The sequence below is a fragment of the Neolamprologus multifasciatus genome, chromosome 19 (assembly GCF_963576455.1).
Source record: "Neolamprologus multifasciatus chromosome 19, fNeoMul1.2, whole genome shotgun sequence".
NCBI lineage: Eukaryota > Metazoa > Chordata > Actinopteri > Cichliformes > Cichlidae > Neolamprologus > Neolamprologus multifasciatus.
The window spans coordinates 21,444,918-21,464,557 of NC_140457.1; the positions used below are offsets into that span (position 1 = coordinate 21,444,918).

Consider the following 19,640-nt stretch of genomic DNA (forward strand, 5'->3'; position numbering starts at 1 on the left):
AGGTGGTTGCAGGGAAAATGCTTGATTCAGGGAATCATGGTGAACCACTCAGAGATGAAAATTGGAAGTGATGTTGGGGAAATGCTCCCAGGGTTGATGGCAAGCACAAAGAGAATTTTGCAAAAGTTTCCAATATGCAGAAAAGCAAAAAACTAGTTTACCCACGGCAGTAATGCACATGTAATCAGATGTTTTCAGAACCACACCAGCTTTCAGGAGCTAAGTGTGTTGATTTAACTGAAATTACTATATATATATATATATATATATATATATATATATAGTCAAACTAATAACTGAATAATCACACCGAAATTATGGTCATAGTTTCACTGTAAAGGGATTTTATGTCAAGGCATAGTACTAAAGGTTTGCCTGATGCAACACCCCCACTCAGCGGCCTTTCAGAGTATCAAACGGTGTAAATGAACCATTAGCCGGTTTGTCTGTTATATGACACGCCGGACCTGCATCTTTTATAGTTTTATTTTACGTTTATCTCACACTGTAAAAACAAACAAACAAACAAAAAACCTCTTCATCATTTACACACACATACGATTAAAAGAAATACTAATCTTCATAGCAGAAAGTTATCATAGCCTCTTGCTTGGTGACAAAAATGTCCTAACACAACAAATGTGCATTATTTATTACTTGAAAATAAATCGTCTGGCAAATAAAAATAACAGGTTCCAGCTTACAATGCGTTACTTACAAGCATGGTTACCTTAACACGGCTATTTTTAACACAATGACTAAAGCTAGCTTTAAGTGCTAGTTTACACACCTCTTTCGTTGTAGCAGTGCTTTCAACGCCAAGTAAACCGTACAGATCCATCTGTAGGATATCTTTAGCTTTTCCGGACATTTCTGCCAAAACGCGCTACAGTACCAATACACAAAAACAATAAATATACCACTATTTAAAACAGCTGTTTTGCTAGCTTCGTGTTGTGGTTCCAGGCAGCATGAGTATGACGTTCTCAACCTTTCAACCAGGATGTGCATTGCAAATTGGGTATTGTAGTTTTTGGGTCTCCTTGCTCTTCTCTGGGTTCCTGAAAAGCTCCCTCACGGAATTTTTATTATTTTTACTGCAGCATTTATTATTTTTATATCCGATAAAAAAAATTTCCACAAGTATTAATCTTCTAAAATCTTTTGACCCATCTGTGGGCTCTTTAAAGGCTGTTCATGCGTGACAAATCCCACATCCAAAGCTTCACTGCATAGATGGCTATTTTTATCTTTCTGTCAGGTGTGAAATTAGTTATTTAGAACAATATCGTGCCTGGCATTAAAGGCCCACTGTGTATTTAACCGTAAGACATAAACGGTATTTAACATTTTAAATTATTTATTTTGTTTAAGTAAAAGAGACTTCCTGTGCCATACTTATGTGCCTGTTTTCTATCAGCATATTGTTCACATTAGCCTCATTTTACTGTATTTTTTGATATTGTTAATGATGATGTTCGGGGATTAAAAGCCACGTGTAGGCTCCTTGTTTAAATAAAATACCGGATTTCATTAATTTTGCGGGCACACGTCCTTCCCAAGGCACCCTAATAACATTGTTTCCACATTTAAATTTGGATAAGAAACTTATCCAAGCCCATCAGGATCAACGAGACCACAGCGTCTTCTGGTGGACGAATTATGTAACAGCAGGCAGCACAGTACAGTACATATTAACACGTTTACATATGTTTGATTAAGCTTAGTCCACCAAGAAATGTGTTTACAAAAGCCGTGTTTATATCGATTTGAGGACCCAGGCTCCACCTTTATTTCCATTTAGATTAATTGTGTGGCCTACTAAACTGTCATTTTAGCCCATTAAACTTGCTCCATCTTGTCTCCGATGCAAAATGTAAACAGACACCTCAGTGCTACATGTGGTTTTTTTCCAGTGGATATAAATCCATCTGTGGCCTAATGGCATAGGTTTTACATATCTGTTAACCAAGATGCGGTCTGAGGCTGCACCACTTCCTGTAGGGAACTTCCCCTGACATGTACAAAAACAGCTTTCTTTTTCTTAAATTTTTGTGGGGGGTTTTCGATGATGAAAAAGCCACCTGTTACTTACAAACGGTTTAGAAATATTGTGATGACTCTGTCACTTCAGATTGAGTAAAAAGGCAGGCTTCTTTCAGTTTAAAATGTCTTTACAAAGCAGAGCTTTTTTTGTCCTTCAGGCACACTGAGGATAAACAGGACTGAAAAAGAAGTCATAAGATGTGGCCCAAGTATAAAAAGTTATCCAACAGGACTAGTGCAACAATGTTTCTCAAAGAGTTAACCCCAAGGCAGTGATTTCTAAATCATAAACTAATACAGTCGTGGCAAAAAATAAAGTACACTCTATTTCAATTTCAATATTTCAAAGGTTTTACGTATCAGGACATAATTTATAAAAATCTGTTTATTACTGGGTCTTAAAATTGTTTGAGTACAACCTTAGAAGAAGAACAACACATGACTTTATTACATTATTTATCTGACAAAAAATAAACCAAAATGCAGAAGCAATATATGAAAAAATAGGTACACCCTCTTGTTGATTAGCTTGTGAAATCACTTGTACCAGCAATACTAGTTAGTAAGCAATTATTTTCATAATATTTATTTTTATTTTTATTTTATTTATTTAATTTTTATCAGTCTTTCACATCCTTGTGGAGGAATTTTCACATGCTCTTCTTTTTAAGGTTGCAGTTCATTCAGCTCTCTCAAAGTCCCACTACACATTTTAATCAGGCACGAGGAATGTATTTGCACTTTACTACACCTTGACTATTTTCTTTTATATATATTCTGTTGTAGATTTACTGTGTCCTTATGATAAATGACCCACTTAATCCCCACTGTAGCACATTATAGCAGTAAGGGTGGATTTAGTTTTCCACACACTTCTCTAATAGTTCCTTATTTTTTGTTAAGTACATTGATCTGATAATTAAATATAAATAAGTTTAAGACCCTGTAAGGACCTCAACACATCAAATGCTGAATGTGAGACGTTTATAGTCATCTGTATGTATATATGCTTGTGTTTAATGTGATGATGATGATGATGATGATGATGATGATGATGATTTTCTTGTAATGATGGGACAGGGGAAAGTGTTGCCATGCGTAACCACGTGATATACTCAAAGCCAAGGAGGAAAAGTCTCGATGTTTAGTAAGCAAAAAGATTTCCCATTTTTTGCTTAAATTTTAGGTGCTCAGCAGTTCATGGCCTCTGTTGGATTTTCCAAATCATGATGCATCAAATGTCTTCAGTTTATGGCAGGTCAGGCAGGCCAGTTTTACACAAGACACCCTTTAGAGCCACAGTGTATCTCCAGTACGTGGTTTGTAATTGTCTTGCTGAAACAAGTAATTTTACATATTCAGCATCGTGTATCCAGTATATCCACTACCGCTCCTCTGCATTTGTCCATACCATTTTAACCTTCCCTTTCACTCTTCCTCCTATCCTTCCATCACAAATCACCCCTGACACTCAACACCACCCTACCTGCACTCTCTTCTCCACCTGTCTTGTGCACCATCCATTGCTTTGGGGGGTTGATCCCAGATATTTAAACTACTTCCACCTTCACTACCTCTACTCTTTGCAGCCTCACTGTTACAGGTGTCTCCCTCTCATTTACACACATGTAGTTAGTCTTGCTTCTACTGACTGTCATTCCTCTTTTCTCCTGTGCACACCTCCAACTCTCCAGGTCCCCTCCCCAAAGCAAACATCACATCTGTAGTGCTCATTCTTGCTATGAAGACACACTTTTGCTTCACTGATTGTCACCTCTCCTCTTAGTGTCCTCCTTCGCTCCAAAATTGTGTTAAACAGCCTGGTTAAAAAGTACAGTGCTCTCTCTCTCTCTCTCTCTCTCTCTCTCTCTCTCTCTCTCTTTCTCTCTCTCTCTCTCAGACATCAGTTCAAAGGACCAAATACCTTATCCACTCTTCATCTTTTCTATAGCTGCCCCACCCTCCTCCACACATCATGAGTAGTAATCCATCCTCCTCTTGCTCCTTTCTTCATTTATCAGCTTCAGCTGTATCCAGTGTACATTACAGTACTCTGGATACAGTGTAGCCTGTGTTGTTGTACTGTACAACAATACAGGAAAAAGAGACAATGAGGCTGAATTTGACTTTGAAGATCAGATATTTGATTCCTGCTGATGTTTCTTGATCCTGTTCAACAAGCTCAGCTAGTGAGCTGCTCATTATGACTTCATAATATTTGCTCAGTGGCTTATGTAGACCAAACCATCCCTGTGTATTGCAGCTATCCTGCATAGTCTCCATTAGGAGAGATACAGACACATGATACTCATGCTGCTCATTTCTCATTTTTTTCATTCTCCTTCACAATAACAAAAACTCTTGTGCTGGTGAAACTTTGCTGTCTAAAGCATCACAAATTTTCATATATCTACCCTTTTGTAAGGCAGTGGAATTCTAGCAAGCTAGGTGGCCCCAAGACATGAAGGATAACTGCTTTTTATCAGTGAAGCAGTGGAATTATTGAAAGACTTCCCTAAAATCAGTGAAGCAAAAAATCTTAGAGAAAAGATTATGTCTAAGTGTCTTCGGGTTATTTCTGTGTAGTGGATTCAGATGATTCCAGATTGTGTTAAAATTAAAAATGGCCCCTTCCAAAGAATAAAGAAGGATGACTACTTTCCTCTAAGTCAGACTTGGAAATACTGCTACGTGTTGTACACAAGGTTCCTGGGAGCAGTTAGACCTGCTGAAGTCTGGTTATTATTTCATCAGTTGTGAGATAACCACATTAACTCAAGACTATAATAGGATTGTGCTCTGCCACTGCGCTGTGTGCTGCAAGGAGTCGCTGATTGATTCGGAGAAGTTATTTTCCCTCAAGCAACTGGCTGCCTGAGGCAGAGGTCCTGCTGATGGGATGGGTGAGTGTTGGAGGAGGTTCAAACCACTGGCTGCCTTCAGCATCTAAAAAGGACTCAAGTTGCACGCAGTAGGGACCGGAAATCAAGTAGCTTTGGCTTAAAAATAAAACATCGAGAGCCTTTTACCCATCCACATTAGTATTTTTAACAGCATTTAAAACCGTATATACACGTATTCTGATCATAAACTGCAGGCATACGATATGGAGATTTCTTTCTCTTTCTGTTAGTGTGTAATTTTCTGTCAACTAAAAGCCTCCTAAGTCATCTCAAGACTAAATTTTGTTTGTTACTTTGTTTGTTTGTTGTACTTAAGTCACAGTGGTAGGGCAATTGTTGCTGTAAGTGCTGGCTTTGGTTTAAAAACGTCGTTTTTAATTATACAACAACAATTTTAATAACAATATTTTTAAACAATTATTATTATTATTATTGTTGTTGTTATTATTATTATTCATTTAAAATTTATTTATGTGATATTATTTTATCCTTTTTTATTATAGTGTAACCACATTTCAGGCGTTTGCGGTTTCTTCGCTATTGAGTTTATTCTGAAAGTCCAAAGCGGATATGTGGGCACACTAATGACGCTGTTTTGTCACCGTCGCTGTTTCACAACTGAGTGGAAGCAGAGGGGCTGTAGTGACTTGAAAGGGACCATCGCATACCATGAGGGACTGACCTGCCGCACAGTGCCGATATTTAAGAGGTCCTCGTCTCGTCTTTTTTCCGCAGTAATGAGAGTCTGGATGACTGCAAAGCGCCCCCCTAAACGAGACACTGCCGAGGACGCGATTTTTGACGTGTAGTTATATTAATGGAATAAAGGCAGGTAAGGCATCACACTCAGCCGATAGGTGATCTGTAATAGTGCGACGCCGTTTTGAGCGCTTATATATGAAGTGACGGTAGATGCTATTATCAATGTGTTTTCTTGCGTGTTTTTCTCGCCACTCTGAGGTGACTAAGTCCCGTTATGTTTCCTGGTATGTGGGAAAAATCGCAGCGCAAAAGGTCCGTAATAATGGAGCGGTGTGCAATGCAGGCTCACAAAGTGACAGTGTGGAGGTAGTAACAGGCTGTCCCTTTAAAAACCGCACTGCCAGAGAGGCTGAAAGGCTGAGATGGAAAACAAAACAGTTTGGCCAAAAATGTCCAGCTGCAGTTTCAAGGCTTTAACTTGGACATCGCGGGTTGTCACGCGTGGCTTTAGTCAAAAATGCCGATGTTACGTGCGCGGTCAGTCTGGGGCCACACAAACACTGAATTGCGTGTTAACTCCAGAATGCGCTTGGAGACTTTACAGGCATGCCTGTCACTCCCTCGAAAAGCGGAAAGACAATCAGAGGAGGTGTGGATGTGGATGCTCCTTAAACGAGCACCAGATGTGCTCTGCTGCAATAATCATTATGTAAATACAGAGGGGGAGAAAACAACAAGATTTTCAAAGTGTGGATTAAAGCTTAATTATTTGTAAATACTCAAACTCTAATTAACATCCTCCATAAAGGGATTTACGTGAATTCAGTCGTAGTTTCAGTGTTTAAATGAAATAGTCTCAAATTTCATACAATTTCTGTTCAATCTGGCGTCTCAGTAGACTGTATATTGTTTATTTACTGTTTGTGATTACTGTCATACATGTCCCCGCACACAGAAGCTGTGCATATGCTTCTGAGGAAATAAATCAGTGGAGATGTCCCTGCATGTTCACAAGTGTTGAGGTGGTACTGTAGCAGTGGGCTGCTTGTGTAGGCGGCTAAACCAGAGGACCGGTGAGTAGGTTTGTCCTGATGCAGTGAATCAGCCTGCTATTAGTGGTACATGTTCTGGCAGACAAGGTCGGAAAATGAAAGTGGCTTATGTTTGAGGAGTGCAGAAAAGAATATGCTGCAAACGTTAGTGCTGAGGAGCAGTTAACCAGAGGATCACTCAAGGTAACTAAACTGCAAGATCTGCATAGGAATTTAAGCAGCTATCTTACTTCTTTTATTTTATTTTTATTATGCACCACTAAAAGGTGTGTCGCCTTTTTTCCTTTTATTTGTTGTTCCTTTATAGTTGCTTATCTACTGTGCGTGAATGGCTTTTGATCAGTCAGGTAATGGGAAACGGGAGTTCAGGGAGATTCCGGGATTCTGGATTGGTATCTAAAAGCTTTGTGTCTGAAGAAGAAAAAAACTGTAATTTTCTATAAATAGAAATCTGAATTAGAATGAATAAGTCTTGATAAGAACTGATTTCTTTTATTGAGAAATGCTCGATTTGGAGGGCCTGTGTCTGACATCAACGCTGTAGATTTAATCAGGTGGGTGGGTGTATGACTTGCAAACAAGTATAGACTTTTTGTTGGCTTTAATTGATAGAGGAGTAGAGCGCACACAGGAAAGTGCAGAGAAAGCAAAGTGGAATGACACAGTGGAAATTCTCCAGGCAGGATGTTTGGGCAGACTAATGACGCTGTTTTGACACCGTCTTTTGGCATCTTAGTCACCTGATCAACCAAGTGAGCACTTTTTACGTGAAACTTCAGTAGCCTTTTTACTGATTTGAGACTTTTTGTACTATAGTTTATGATCATTTTTGAATTGCATGTGTTGTTTCCCTACTCATCATCTCTGATGTTGCTCAGCATGTAGCCCAGATATTTGTGCTTGAATAGAATGTGTCTTAACTCGGGAAGCACTCCTTAGAAATGAAACTAAAGCATCAAAAGAGGAAGTGGAGCTGTCATACCACCAGTGTATTTATCACAAGCCGAGCTTCCTCTCCCAGGAAAGTCCTTTCCTTCCCTTCTGAAAAGTTCCCAAACTGTGCTGCCAAGTCATGCTCGCGGCACGCTTTTTCTACACACCAGCCTCTCTTTGGAAGTGTGTGAGTCAGCTGTGGAATCCACTTAACAAAATTCTCAGCGCATTTTAAGGACTCCCAGTAACTTCACAGTATTCATGACTGTGAAAATTCTCCCGTTTACAGGCGTCAATTTGCAACTTTTGTTCTCCAGTTACTTTGGAAATGAGAGCAAGCTGTACCTCTGAATCAGAAAGTGTGTAAAGGATTAGTGGCCATAAGTCTTATTAGCCTGAGAAAGAGGAGGAGGAAGGGGGTTAGGGAGCATGCATCCATTTTGTGACTAATGAACGCGGCCCTTTGAAGAGCATTGAGAAGGCCATTGTCTGGCTGCTTGCTGCCACGGTAACACTCTCACACTGGCAGCAGGACTGAAATGCTGCAGTCAGAAATGACAAATGCTTTGCCAGGAGAAAAAAAAAGTGAGAAAAGAAAGGCTTCATTTTTACCTTGACTCCGCAGAGCGGATTGGAATTTAATTTGGAGGATGTTTCACAAGACAGCAGCTTTGTTCTCAGAGAAAATATCCACTTATAGGAGTCAGGGAAGACATTTGCAAGCAGTTTCATTTACAGAGCATCTAACATGCAGAAAGCATCGCCTTATGTTGTGTGTGAAACCTAAAGAGGACTGGTGAAGGCTGGAATTCCTTTCCTGACCTTTTTTGCCCTGCATTGTTTCTCCGTGCTCGCTCAGTTGTCTCGTTTGTATATCCTCTCCGTGCCAAGTGTAAAATCAACAACTGGGGACACAGGAGCCTTCTTGTGGTGGAGCAGCTAATATTGCAACTTCAAGTTTGGAAACAAAGTATTTTTAGACTTTCGGGGCAAAGTTTTCCCCTTTTTTGGATTAAACTCGTACCCTGTTGACTTTCTCCGTGTGTAGGAATGTGCCTGTTTTATTTATTTCGAGGCTCGGGGTTGAGACGGATTGGCGAAAGTGGGGATTGCACTGATGGGAAAATACACCAGAAAAAGGCGACTTTTAAGGATCGGTGTGTGCCCATCAGTGTGTGAGCTTCCTTCTTTGTATCAGCTCTTCACAACCACGCCTCCCAAATACCATCAAGCCTGGATTTGTGCAGAATTCTGATGAGCTGGCAGTCAGACTCGCTCAAGCAGGATTAAGATGGAATGTTTGTCAGAGCTGGTGATGGCCTCTGACGTATCTTTTACTCGTTTATAAAGTGCAAAGCTGTCCTTTTTCATTCTGCTTTCGATAAAGAATAGTTTGAGCCTGTTTTCTGTGGTTTGGATAACAATGATAGCCCTCTGCCGCACAAGATTACATGTCGGCGCAAGCAGGCAGGCGGTATCTGCACGCTAGCAACTTGCAGAATTTCCTGAGAGCTGTTTCGCTTCATCTGTACAGCACTTGCAGAACTGTAAATGTTTTGTTTTCTCTTTTTTTTTCTCCCCACCTGCAGTTTATACAGCAGCAATGTCTGGAAAATCAGATGGGAAAAAGAAGTGGGCGGCGGTCAGGGATCGCCTGGGTTCCTCGCAGGATTCTGACACTCAGCAGGAAGCCAACCTGGAGAATTCTGATCCAGAGCTGTGCATCAGACTGCTCCAAGTCCCCACTGTCGTCAACTACTCTGGGCTGAAGCGCCGCCTGGAAGGCAGCGATCAGACATGGATGGTGCAGTTCCTGGAGTTAAGCGGGCTGGATCTCCTCCTGGAGGCCCTGGACCGTCTCTCCGGGCGCGGATGCTCTCGCATTGCAGATGCTCTCCTGCAGCTCACCTGCGTCAGCTGCGTCCGAGCAGTGATGAACTCGGCGGCGGGGATTCACTTCATCATAGAAAACGAGGGATACATTCGGAAGCTCTCCCAAGGTTGACCACAAATGCGCTTTCCCAGTGTTGTGTTGATGCCTCTGCTCAGTCTCACATGAAAATAAACGTTCCAGATATTTCATTGTTAAAAGTTATTTCAAATAAAGCCGTCTCCTCTTTAATGGCAGGAGATTTGACCCTTTTTTTTCGTGTTTTATGTAACATTTGTAATATTGTGTTAAAGTGGTCATAGCTCACATGATTAAAGGGTTCTCTGGGACTCATTCTGTCAAGCTGAATTTTCCAGTCATGTCCTCAGCTTTAACATGCAGATATGAGTCATTAAGGGTCGCTTCGGGACATCCCTGAATTTGTAATGTGGCAGTGTGCTGTGAATATTGGATTTCCCCACCTACAGACACATATTTATCTACAGTACAGCAGCAGATCTTTAGAGGGCAAAGTTCAAGTAGTGTTGCCTCAAAGACGGCAAAACAATCCTTTTATTTTAGGTCTGGACACAAAGCGGAAAGAGTAGACACGGGGGAATTATTTTAAGGAAAACTGATGGGGGAAAATAGGAGAATTCATCCTTTGCTGATGTGTGCAATCATTATGCTACACAGCGTTGGACACCTCCAACACCATGGTGAAGAAGCAGGTGTTTGAGCTTCTTGCAGCCCTCAGCATGTTCTCTCTGGACGGTCATCGGCTGGCACTTGACGCCCTGGACCATTACAAGGCAAGCGGATTAAACCTGTCGAAAAGTTAGCAGAGCTCCATTCTGACTTTCCTCTCACATCTCAAATGTGGTTTCTCCTTCAGGGCGTAAAGACGCAGCAGTATCGCTTCAGCGTGATTATGAACGAGCTCCAGGCCACAGATAACGTCCCTTACATGGTCACGCTCCTCAGTGTCATCAACGCTCTCATCTTCGGGACAGAGGACCTCAGGCAGCGGGATAGGATGAGAAAGGAGTTCATCGGTAGGTTTGGCTGCTCCTCAACAGTTAATCCCTTTACCGTCCCGTTATAGGATAAGGTGACGCTGTGGGTAAACTGTTAGCTCAAAGTGAATACAAAGGGGGAAAGCAGGCCATGGGCAGGAGCGCTCTTACGAATATATCTGTCACTGGGTCTGACTAAGAATAGGTCTCCTGGCCTCATTCTCACTTTTACAAAATGCCTGAGAATTTAAAAAAAAAAAAACAAAGAAAAACTCAAGCCTTTATTAGATGGTGTAATTCATTCATTTTGCACCACAAATCAGCAGAAATGAAAATATCACCACTCTTAGAATAATTGGGCAGCATTAAACCTTGAATGCAGAGTAGGCTGTTTCCTCTGAGGGCCACCAGTGTATATTCTGTGCAAACACTGGTTTAACCTTTGACTAAGCCAGAGATAACAGTTATTTTAAATGAGGAACAAGTTTTAACCACTAAGCTTCCTGAAGAGCACCACATTCATGATGGTTTGAGAAATATCCCATAGCTTCTCTCCCCCAGCATATTAGTTTTGGACCAATCAGCCACCTGATTGGTCCAATTGGTTTGGACCAATCAGCCACCTGACTGGCCACGCCTCCTTTCTGATTGTTCACCTGTGACTTCCTGGAATTTCCCCCCAAACTAACATATAGTCCTGTGTGGAGGCAGGCGACACTGTTTGTAAGACATTTCATGAAAAGCCGCTGATTTCTTGTTGTTTTACTCGGAGCTGTGTCATTTTGTGTTGTTTTGCAGGGCTTCAGTTACTTGATGTTCTGCCAAAGCTGAGGTGAGCCATCCTTCTGGTGTTCACATTTGATTATTTTTTTTCAGCCTCTTAATTTCCGCAATAAAGTCGCTGAGGTACATTTTTAAAGGTTCCTTTTTAAAAGCTATAATCACCGCAAGTGAAATGGTGCTTTTAGGAAAAATTTTGTGATGTATTTTCATTAATGGCATAAATTGGATCAAAGGTCCTCGTCAGAACTTTTTAAGGAAAAATCCCTGACGATGGGACTGAACTAAAACTATGAACCGAGCTGTGACTGTAATACGTGTGTGCGTTTGCAGGGAGCAGGAGGATGAAGACTTGATTATTCAGTGCGAAGCTTTTGAAGAGGCGATGGCTGAAGATGAGGAAGAGCTCCTGCGAGTGTATGGGGGCATTGATATGAGTAATCACCTGGAGGTTTTTACTACACTTTTTAACAAGGTGAGAAAAGCCTATTGAAATGACTCTGTCAACTCCTCCTAATAAAAAATATAGTCCATCAAGCAGAACACTGCGTGAATGCGGCTTTTCTCTCAGAAGTCTCACAGTAAAGAGGGATCTTTTAATAAGCTACAGATTAAAATACTTTATTATCCTTGTGCATAAATTTAAAAAAAATGTGCAAATTATCAAGCTTAATGTTCTTGTGGGTGTTTGTGTGCAGGTGAGCAGCTCCCCAGCCTCTCTCCAGCTGCTGTCCATCCTGCAGACGTTGCTGGTGCTGGGACAAGGGCGCCCTGACATCTGGCTGGCTCTGGAGGCCATCACTAACAGAGCCATACTGCTCGCACAGGACTGTGAGTCAGCACAGCAGCAACAATGCATTCGCTCCAGATCAACACTTTAAAAGAGGCTAATGGCTGCTTAGTGGCCACATGGTGAAGACGAGTGATTATTCAGGCATATAGATCGCCTTGAGATGAAAGGCAGGGAGTCTGTGTTAGGATGGCTGAAAGCTTCTGTTGTAGCGTGGGAAGCTAATTCACATCATGTGTGTGTGTGTTTTCTGGTTTTGTGCTGCAGCTCAGATGGAGTCCTGTGAGAAGATCATGCAGCGGCTGATGTTTTTTAAAAGGAAAAGCTGCGACGATCGGCACGAGGTGGACGGACTGCGGGTCAAAGTGGATAAGGCTGTGCAGACGGAGCTGGATCACCCGTACACGGACAAGCCAAACAAAAGCACACCGTCCCCTAAAAGGCCACTGTGTGCCTCTGTTCCACCTCCACCCCCACCACCCCCTCTACCCCCCTCTAACCAGTGCCCGCCGCCGCCACCACCACCGCCACCACCTCCTCCACCGCTACCTGGAGGGTTTGCTGGTCCCCCGCCACCTCCTCCATTGCCTGGAATGGCTCCCCCACCACCACCACCTCCTCTGCCCTTTGGACCAGGGGTCCCCCCTCCTCCACCGCCCTTACCAGGGATGGGTGGTGGGCCACCACCGCCTCCACCTTTACCCGGCATGCCACCTCTGCCTCCGCCTCCACCTGGCATGATTGTGGCCCAGAGTAGCCAGGCCCTGGGCTGCAGCGCGCCCTCAAAGACGAGCCGCTGTCCCACTCTGAGGATGAAGAAGCTCAACTGGCAGAAACTTCGCACTGTTACTGGTAAGTGGATAAAACCACCTTTTTTTTTTTCTTTTTTTTTAAATTGTTTTGTTTTAATTTTAATAACTGTCAAATCTCATACTAATTTCTTTTGCATAAATCTGTATTATCAGCTAATACAGTATAGGTCCCACATTTTTAAATAGCAATAATTATGAGGAATTTAAGCAAAGGCACTGGCTGCTGCCATCTGTGTAGTGAACAGTTGATGGGAGTGGAGCGCTGACATGAATAGCGCTCTGAGTTGTTAAACCATCCAAAATTGGGTGTTAATTAATGTGGGTGTCGAAGGCTTCCCTCAAGTTTCTGGAAGGAGAGAGATGATCACTTGGCACAATGTCCGTACAAAAGTGGAGCCGCACAAGCTCATGACGGGTTACTCTCTTTTCCTTCGTGCACACAGATGGTCACTCCATGTGGGCCTCAGTTCAGAAAGAGCCGCCTCCTCACGAGCCCGACTACAGCAGCATCGAGCAGCTGTTCTGCCTCCCGGTGGCCGAACACAAAGACAAGGGGGCAGCTGCTCCTGTCAAGAAGGAGCCTAAAGAGGTGTGCTTGGTCAGCCCTCGACGGTGCTCCTCGGAGCAGAAACACTCAGAAAAACACTGCTAATAAGCAGAGGCGAACAATCAGTAATCCTGTTTTTGTTCTCTTACACCCCTCCCTTCTCCACCCACCTTCTATAGATCACGTTCATCGACCCAAAGAAAAGCTTGAACGTGAATATATTCCTCAAGCAGTTCAAATGGTGAGATATCAAACACATTTTTGTGATTTGATGCGTTTTGCTCGCGTTCCCTCATTTCTACTTTTTGTTCTCTCCGTCCAGCACAAATGAGGAGTTTGTGGGCATGATCCAGAGTGGTGATCGGACTCGGTTTGACGTGGAGGTGCTAAAACAGCTTCTTAAGCTCCTGCCAGAGAAGCATGAGGTTTGTGCTGCCAACATCCTTACCTCGAGTGTTTTTATCTGCCAATTAAGGCCCTGCTTGAGAATGATGGTGCTTTGTCTGAGTCAGCGCTTTGTGTTTTCACGTAGATGGAGAATCTGAAGTCCTTCCAGGGAGAGAAAGACAAGCTGGCAAATGTCGATCGCTTCTACACCTCTCTCCTTACTGTGCCGTGGTAATCCCCCCCTTTTTTAAAAGTTAATTTCTGCTTTAAGTGTTGCTTACGTGGCTGCCGTGTGCATGACTTCTTCTCTTCTCGCTCTTCTCTTCAGTTATCAGTTGAGGATTGAGTGCATGCTTTTGTGCGAGGAAACTGCATCAGTGTTGGAGATGCTCAAACCTAAAGTCAAGCTTGTGGAGGAGGCCTGCCACTGTAAGTAAACTTTAGTCCCTCACCTGTGTTTGCATGCATTCATCTGTAATTCTTAAGGGGGGGGGTTCACCTTAAAATCTATTTTCTGGCTTTTCATCAGTGTATCTGTGGAACTCTTGACTCCAATGAAAGCACATGGCACTTGCCTTGAGCATATTCAAAGCAGAAAATGTTGTGCAAAATGATTTGTGCAACTGCAACGTCTCTTTCCAGAAATCCTGACACAGCTACTCAAAAAAAATCCATAATTCTTATTTTGAGCAGTTTTGTGTGGGAACTATTTTCTCTCTTTACCGAGCCATCTACACCTGGAAGGGTGTCTGGCTCTGCATTCTCCGAATCATGCTGGCTTTTTGCACAATGTGTGTTTTATTGAGCACTTCTAGCCACCGCATCCATCTCCGAGGTGGCTTGAAGCCAAGTGAGACAGAGCGAAGCCCACGATCCTCCGCCAGGAAAAGGGTGGAGCTGAGCTATCGTCTCATGTGGAGGAGTTCACGTATTTACAGGTTTTAGTTCGTGAGTGGAGGAGTGGAGCATTGGCAAATGGTGAAGCGGGCAGTGTGTTAGTCTGTTATGGTGAAGAAAGAGCTGAGTGTGAAGGCAAAGCTGTCAGCTTGATTAGTCCATCCACATCATGTTGTCATGACTGAGCACTGTTTGTACAGGTGAGGAACGTAGTCATCCGTGTTCACTCCTCCACAGCCAGCTGAGGTGAGTGGGTGCCATCCCAAACACAGATGCCACCCGGTCGCCTCCTAGGTGAAGATGTTTTGGGCATATCCAACAGGGAGAAAGCCAGGGACACACTGGAGACATTATGCGTCTCAGCTGGCTTGGGAGTGCCTCAGGAAGAGGATAAGGCGGTGGTTTGGGGAGGAAGGAAATTGAGTAGATGGATGAATATATCCACCAGCTTATATATCCACCAGCTTATATATCCACCAGAGTAGATGGCATTACAGCCCAGGTGAGAGGAGTATCATTAACGTTTACATCCTGTTATCTGTCACAGGCGCATGCCTCACGTGGGGGGTGGATGTGGGCTTCCTTCTGTTCAGTGATGACGATGCATTCACTTAAGCAAGAAAAAAGTTCCTGCACAAAACTGCACAACAAAGCTTGTCTATTTGCTAAATAACTGGGACATCATTTATAAAAATGGCACAACAGGCCTGATCGTGGAAAAATAAGGAAATTTGATTAAGGGTGAACTTTTTTTTTAATTGGCTAACTTAAAATATGTTCTATATGTTAACACAATGTCACTGGTTTCCCAGCTCTTAGAACGAGCACGCTCATGCCCAGTTTTTGCAGGCTCATCCTCGACGTGGGAAATTTTCTCAACTATGTAAGAACCTCATCGCTTTCTCATTTCTCCGTCAGTTGAGCTGACATTTAGACAGTTTGCATTTTTAATCACTGGTCTACTTTCAGGGAAGTCACACTGGGAACGCCGAGGGGTTCAAGATTAGCTCTCTGCTCAAGCTCACAGAAACCAAGGCCAACAAGAGCCGCATTACGCTGCTTCATCACATCCTGGAGGTACGCGAAACTGCCGGCAGCTACCGCAATGTCTTTTGGTTTTGTTTTGTTTTTTTCCCCCCTCAGTCATGAAATTGTTTAATCACCTATTGCATGGCTTGTTTTGCAAAGGAAGCAGAGGCAAACCACCCAGAGCTGTTGGCTCTACCGGATGAAATAGCCGTATGTGAAAAGGCAGCAGGGTATGGAAATCTTTCATGCAAACTTAAACTCTTACATTTTTTCTTCAACTATTTTGTCAAAGATTTCTAACACTTGGCGCTTGTCACCCTTCCCCCTCAGAGTTAACCTGGACTCTGTTCAGTCAGAAGCCAGTGCATTACTCAAACGGCTGAATGAGACAGCCAAGAAAGTCTCCAACTCTGCGGAGGAGGTGAAGGAGCAGTATGCAAAAGTTCTCGAGGTAAAACGTCAATCTTTGCTTTTTCTCCAAATGGATGCAAAACTGCATAACTTGGCACTGTTTTCTTGGCAGCTAGATCCACGTCCCAAATGCTTCTCTCTCTCTGCTGCAGGCAAATCTGGAGTTGTTCGGAGAATTAAACGAGAGATTTGCTGAGATTGAGACGAAAAAGGGTGAACTGGCTGTCTATTTATGTGAAGATGCCAATCAGCTGTCGCTAGAGGAACTCTTCGGTACCATCAGGACTTTCCGAGGACTCTTCATCAAGGCGCTGAAGGTCAGAGAGGCCGCTTTGGTTGATGTCAAGCATTATGAGACAATTTTAAGATTGTATATTTGCTTGTTCTGCTGTCGTGTGTGTGTGAGAATACGCGGCACTGTTAAATCTTCCTCTTGTGTGTGGGAGGTAGTGTTTTGTTTGTAACATTTGTATCAATAAACTGTGGAAAACTAAGACATGTTAATATGCTACGGCCCAAATGACACAAAGACAAACTGCTATGTACATTTTGTACTTGCGAGATAGTGAAATCCTTCCTTAATGATAACAGGAAAACAAAACTCGGAAAGAACAGGCGGCCAAGGCTGAGAAGAGAAAGAAGCAGCTGGCAGAGGAAGAGTCCAAGAGACAGAAAGGAGAGAATGGGAAAATAAGTAAGTTGTGAAGAGCGCTGTGTTCTTCTACTGTACTAGAAAATTCTGAACAAGATGTGATGTGTATATCGTGTTTCCCATGTCCTCTTTGTGCCCTTCTTTTCAGTCAAGAAAGGTTTTGTGCCGCAGAACGACGGCTGCATCATAGAAAACCTCCTGGCGGACATCAGAAAAGGTTTCAGCCTCAGAAAGACCCGGCCAAGGTGCGATTCGGAAAGCCTCCCTTCTAGTGAAATGCGTAGGGATACCTGCCCACCTGGTAAGGATACGAGGCCGTGGTCTCCATCCGCAGTTCCTAGCTCCGCTCCTGATCCGCTTAACTGCGAGCCACAAAACTGCCTTGTTGGATTATTTGTGCTTCTGCACCGCCTCCCGTCTCGCTAAGTTAGCTCCATTGCTTTTTGTTTTTGTTTTTTGCTTTGTGGAGCCCACGTGAGCGTTTCTTTTTATGGAGAGCCTCTTGTCGTCCTGTCTCGTTGCTCGCTGCAGAACATCACCTAACTTCAGATGTTAATTCTGTTAACTGATTGGCTGTTCTGTCCCCCAGGATCAAGTGCGAAGTCTGTAGGCGAAGAAGCCGTCGACATGGCCACCATTTCCGCTCCTACCGCGTCTCGGACAGAGGGTCGCCACAACAGCACGGGCGAGGTGAACGGCTTCATAAGCCCGTCAGAAGAGACTCTGCCGGCTCCTCAGCTGAATGCAGTGCACGACGGCACAGCCGCACCTCCAAGCACACTCCCAGGAAAGACGGCTCCAGCAGCACTCCTGGGAAGACCTACATCTCTGCAGCCAGAGAAAGATGCAGCATCACCCATAGATGTGACTCAAGCTCAGTCTCAGGTTAAAAGGGACCACCAACCATGCCTCCCCACAAATGGCTTTTCATTAGATTCAGCAGAGACCAGCGTCATCAGTCCTTCATCCCTCTCAGACTCTGACCTGCTGGAGGCTACGTTTGACGACACACCCAGCCCGGCCCCCGAGCAGCCAACGGATCTTAGCGTAAACGTTCATGTCAAAGAAATTCCAAGTACGGACACGAAGCAGAGCATGGAAAGCGATATTATGGGAGAGGGGAAAGGAGAAACTACTAATAAACCAAGCCATTTACCAGAGACTGTAGGGCAAGAGAAGTGGCACGAGGAGACCGCGTACACAGGGGCGAAAACGTCTGGCCAAGACGAGGTCGATAGTTGCAAACTTGCAGACCCCAAAAAGAGCCTGATTACGCTCGACGAAGGCATCATGCAATGCGACGTCCCAGATGCACTGGAACCAGAAGATCTGGCATCTGTGTCCGAAGCCCTTAAGCCAGACCCAAAGAAACAGATGAAGCTCTTTAAACGAAACAAAAAGAAGAGCAATCAAGGTAACCTATCCATTCACTTCAATAAAGGCCATCTCTGGAATGCTAGTCTCTTGACGTTTCTTAAAGGGAATCCTCTGTTAGTGTTTTTATTCCATTTAACATTTTCTATCTTATGTATGGGCTATTTTACTATATGTGCATAAATATTTTTACATGAATACATATCTTTTAAATTAAACAGCATGAATGCAGTGTGCAGCATTTGTCTTGAAGATTGAATACTGAATGGATTTTTTTAAAACCTGTGGTCCCTTTTTGTTTGAATGTTCTGTTTTCCGTTCTGAAACACAAGGTAACAGTGGGAAAGGACACACTAAACATAAAACAGGCTGTGTGTTGCAGTGAGGTAGGTCAAGTCGATGGGATGGCAAACCGTAAGCCGGAAATTAACTCAATCATCGTCAGAGCTTTTGTTCCAAATAACACGTCATCTGTTGGTCTAACCGGAATCTGGATCTCATTTGTCTGTGTTGTCCGACTTTTAACACACGGCCGTCTCTCTTAACGCTCTCCCAGTTTAGCTGCTTGTCAGGCTAAACTCTTGGGGTTTGTGATATCTGTTAAACTTGAGCCGGGGGGGCAAAATAAAAGTGCTGTCTTGTGCAATAATAACATCTTTAATCAGTGGTTAATCTATCAACATTAAGTTTTCTGATCTCAAACAGCCTCGCCGTTTGTGGAGTCTCTGTGATTGTGGACAGTTATTTCATGAAAGCTGTCACTTTTGTGTCCTCTTCTTCTTCCTCCATATATTCTTGTCCATTCTCTGAATCTGCAATGATTTAACCTGCTAACATTCTCGCGTGCTTCTTGTAAACTGTTTTGTTAATTGAACTTTAATTAAACATACTGTACATGATATAAAATGTATTAAAATTCTAACTAAAACTCTGGGCATCTCTAAGCCAATAATAGTGTTTGCAAGCAAAGCGCCTCTCTGCCAAGGGCCTTTGAGCCGGCAGTGTCGCTTACAGAAATAACTGTGAAAGGTATTAAAGTACACGCTTTCATTCGCACTATTGATTTTAGCATTTGTTCTCTCTAGGTGTCTCCAGAAAAAGAAATTCGAGAGGGAAAAGAAAATGCTGACTTCCGAGCAGGAGTTCAGAACAGTTTATTTCATTGGGATTCCATAATGTTGATTGGAGGATGTGGAAGTCTTCTGTGAAGCCTCATCCTGACCAAGAAGAGCGACCACATCTGAGGCTGGGATTTTTTTTTTCTTCTTCAATAAATAAATAAATACATGTTTATTTATATAGCACCTTTCAAGACAGAATCACAAAGTGCTGCACATAAGATTACAAGTCATAAAAAGATTTAAAAAGCAAAAATAAAACAGGCAAAAAATTAACCAAAAGCAGTTTTAAAAATGAGTTTTGAGTTGTTTTTTTTAAAA

At 43.0% G+C, this 19,640-nt stretch overlaps 2 protein-coding genes across 8 annotated transcripts in view; one reads left to right on the forward strand and one right to left on the reverse strand.

Annotated features, from left to right (window-relative positions):
* dnajc17 (DnaJ (Hsp40) homolog, subfamily C, member 17) overlaps positions 1–1,009 on the reverse strand; it is a 38,834-nt gene extending 37,825 nt beyond the window's left edge. The window contains exon 1 of the mRNA XM_085143111.1: positions 791–1,009. Coding sequence (XP_084999237.1) covers positions 791–871 — 81 coding nt within the window. The 5' untranslated portion in view covers positions 872–1,009. The remainder of the gene's footprint in view (positions 1–790) is intronic.
* A 4,532-nt stretch (positions 1,010–5,541) lies between these two features.
* LOC146496566 (inverted formin-2) lies at positions 5,542–19,633 on the forward strand. 7 transcript variants are annotated; one of them, XM_085142486.1, is made up of 23 exons: positions 5,543–5,781; positions 9,226–9,636; positions 10,203–10,318; positions 10,402–10,561; positions 11,321–11,354; positions 11,636–11,777; positions 12,001–12,133; positions 12,360–12,944; positions 13,348–13,493; positions 13,631–13,692; positions 13,774–13,876; positions 13,984–14,069; positions 14,167–14,267; positions 15,548–15,618; positions 15,705–15,812; positions 15,924–15,994; positions 16,095–16,215; positions 16,328–16,492; positions 16,767–16,869; positions 16,976–17,128; positions 17,417–18,241; positions 18,534–18,587; positions 19,287–19,633. In XM_085142486.1, exons 2-22 carry the CDS (start codon positions 9,240–9,242, stop codon positions 18,584–18,586), a joined length of 3,735 nt encoding a protein of 1,244 aa, XP_084998612.1. In that variant the 5' UTR covers positions 5,543–5,781; positions 9,226–9,239; the 3' UTR covers position 18,587; positions 19,287–19,633. The 7 variants fall into 7 exon arrangements, 6 of the variants coding, with proteins under 6 accessions (XP_084998614.1, XP_084998612.1, XP_084998613.1 ...); XR_014871046.1 differs by having other exon boundaries at positions 17,417–18,587; XM_085142487.1 differs by lacking the exon at positions 18,534–18,587.
* Positions 19,634–19,640: the final 7 nt, after the last annotated feature.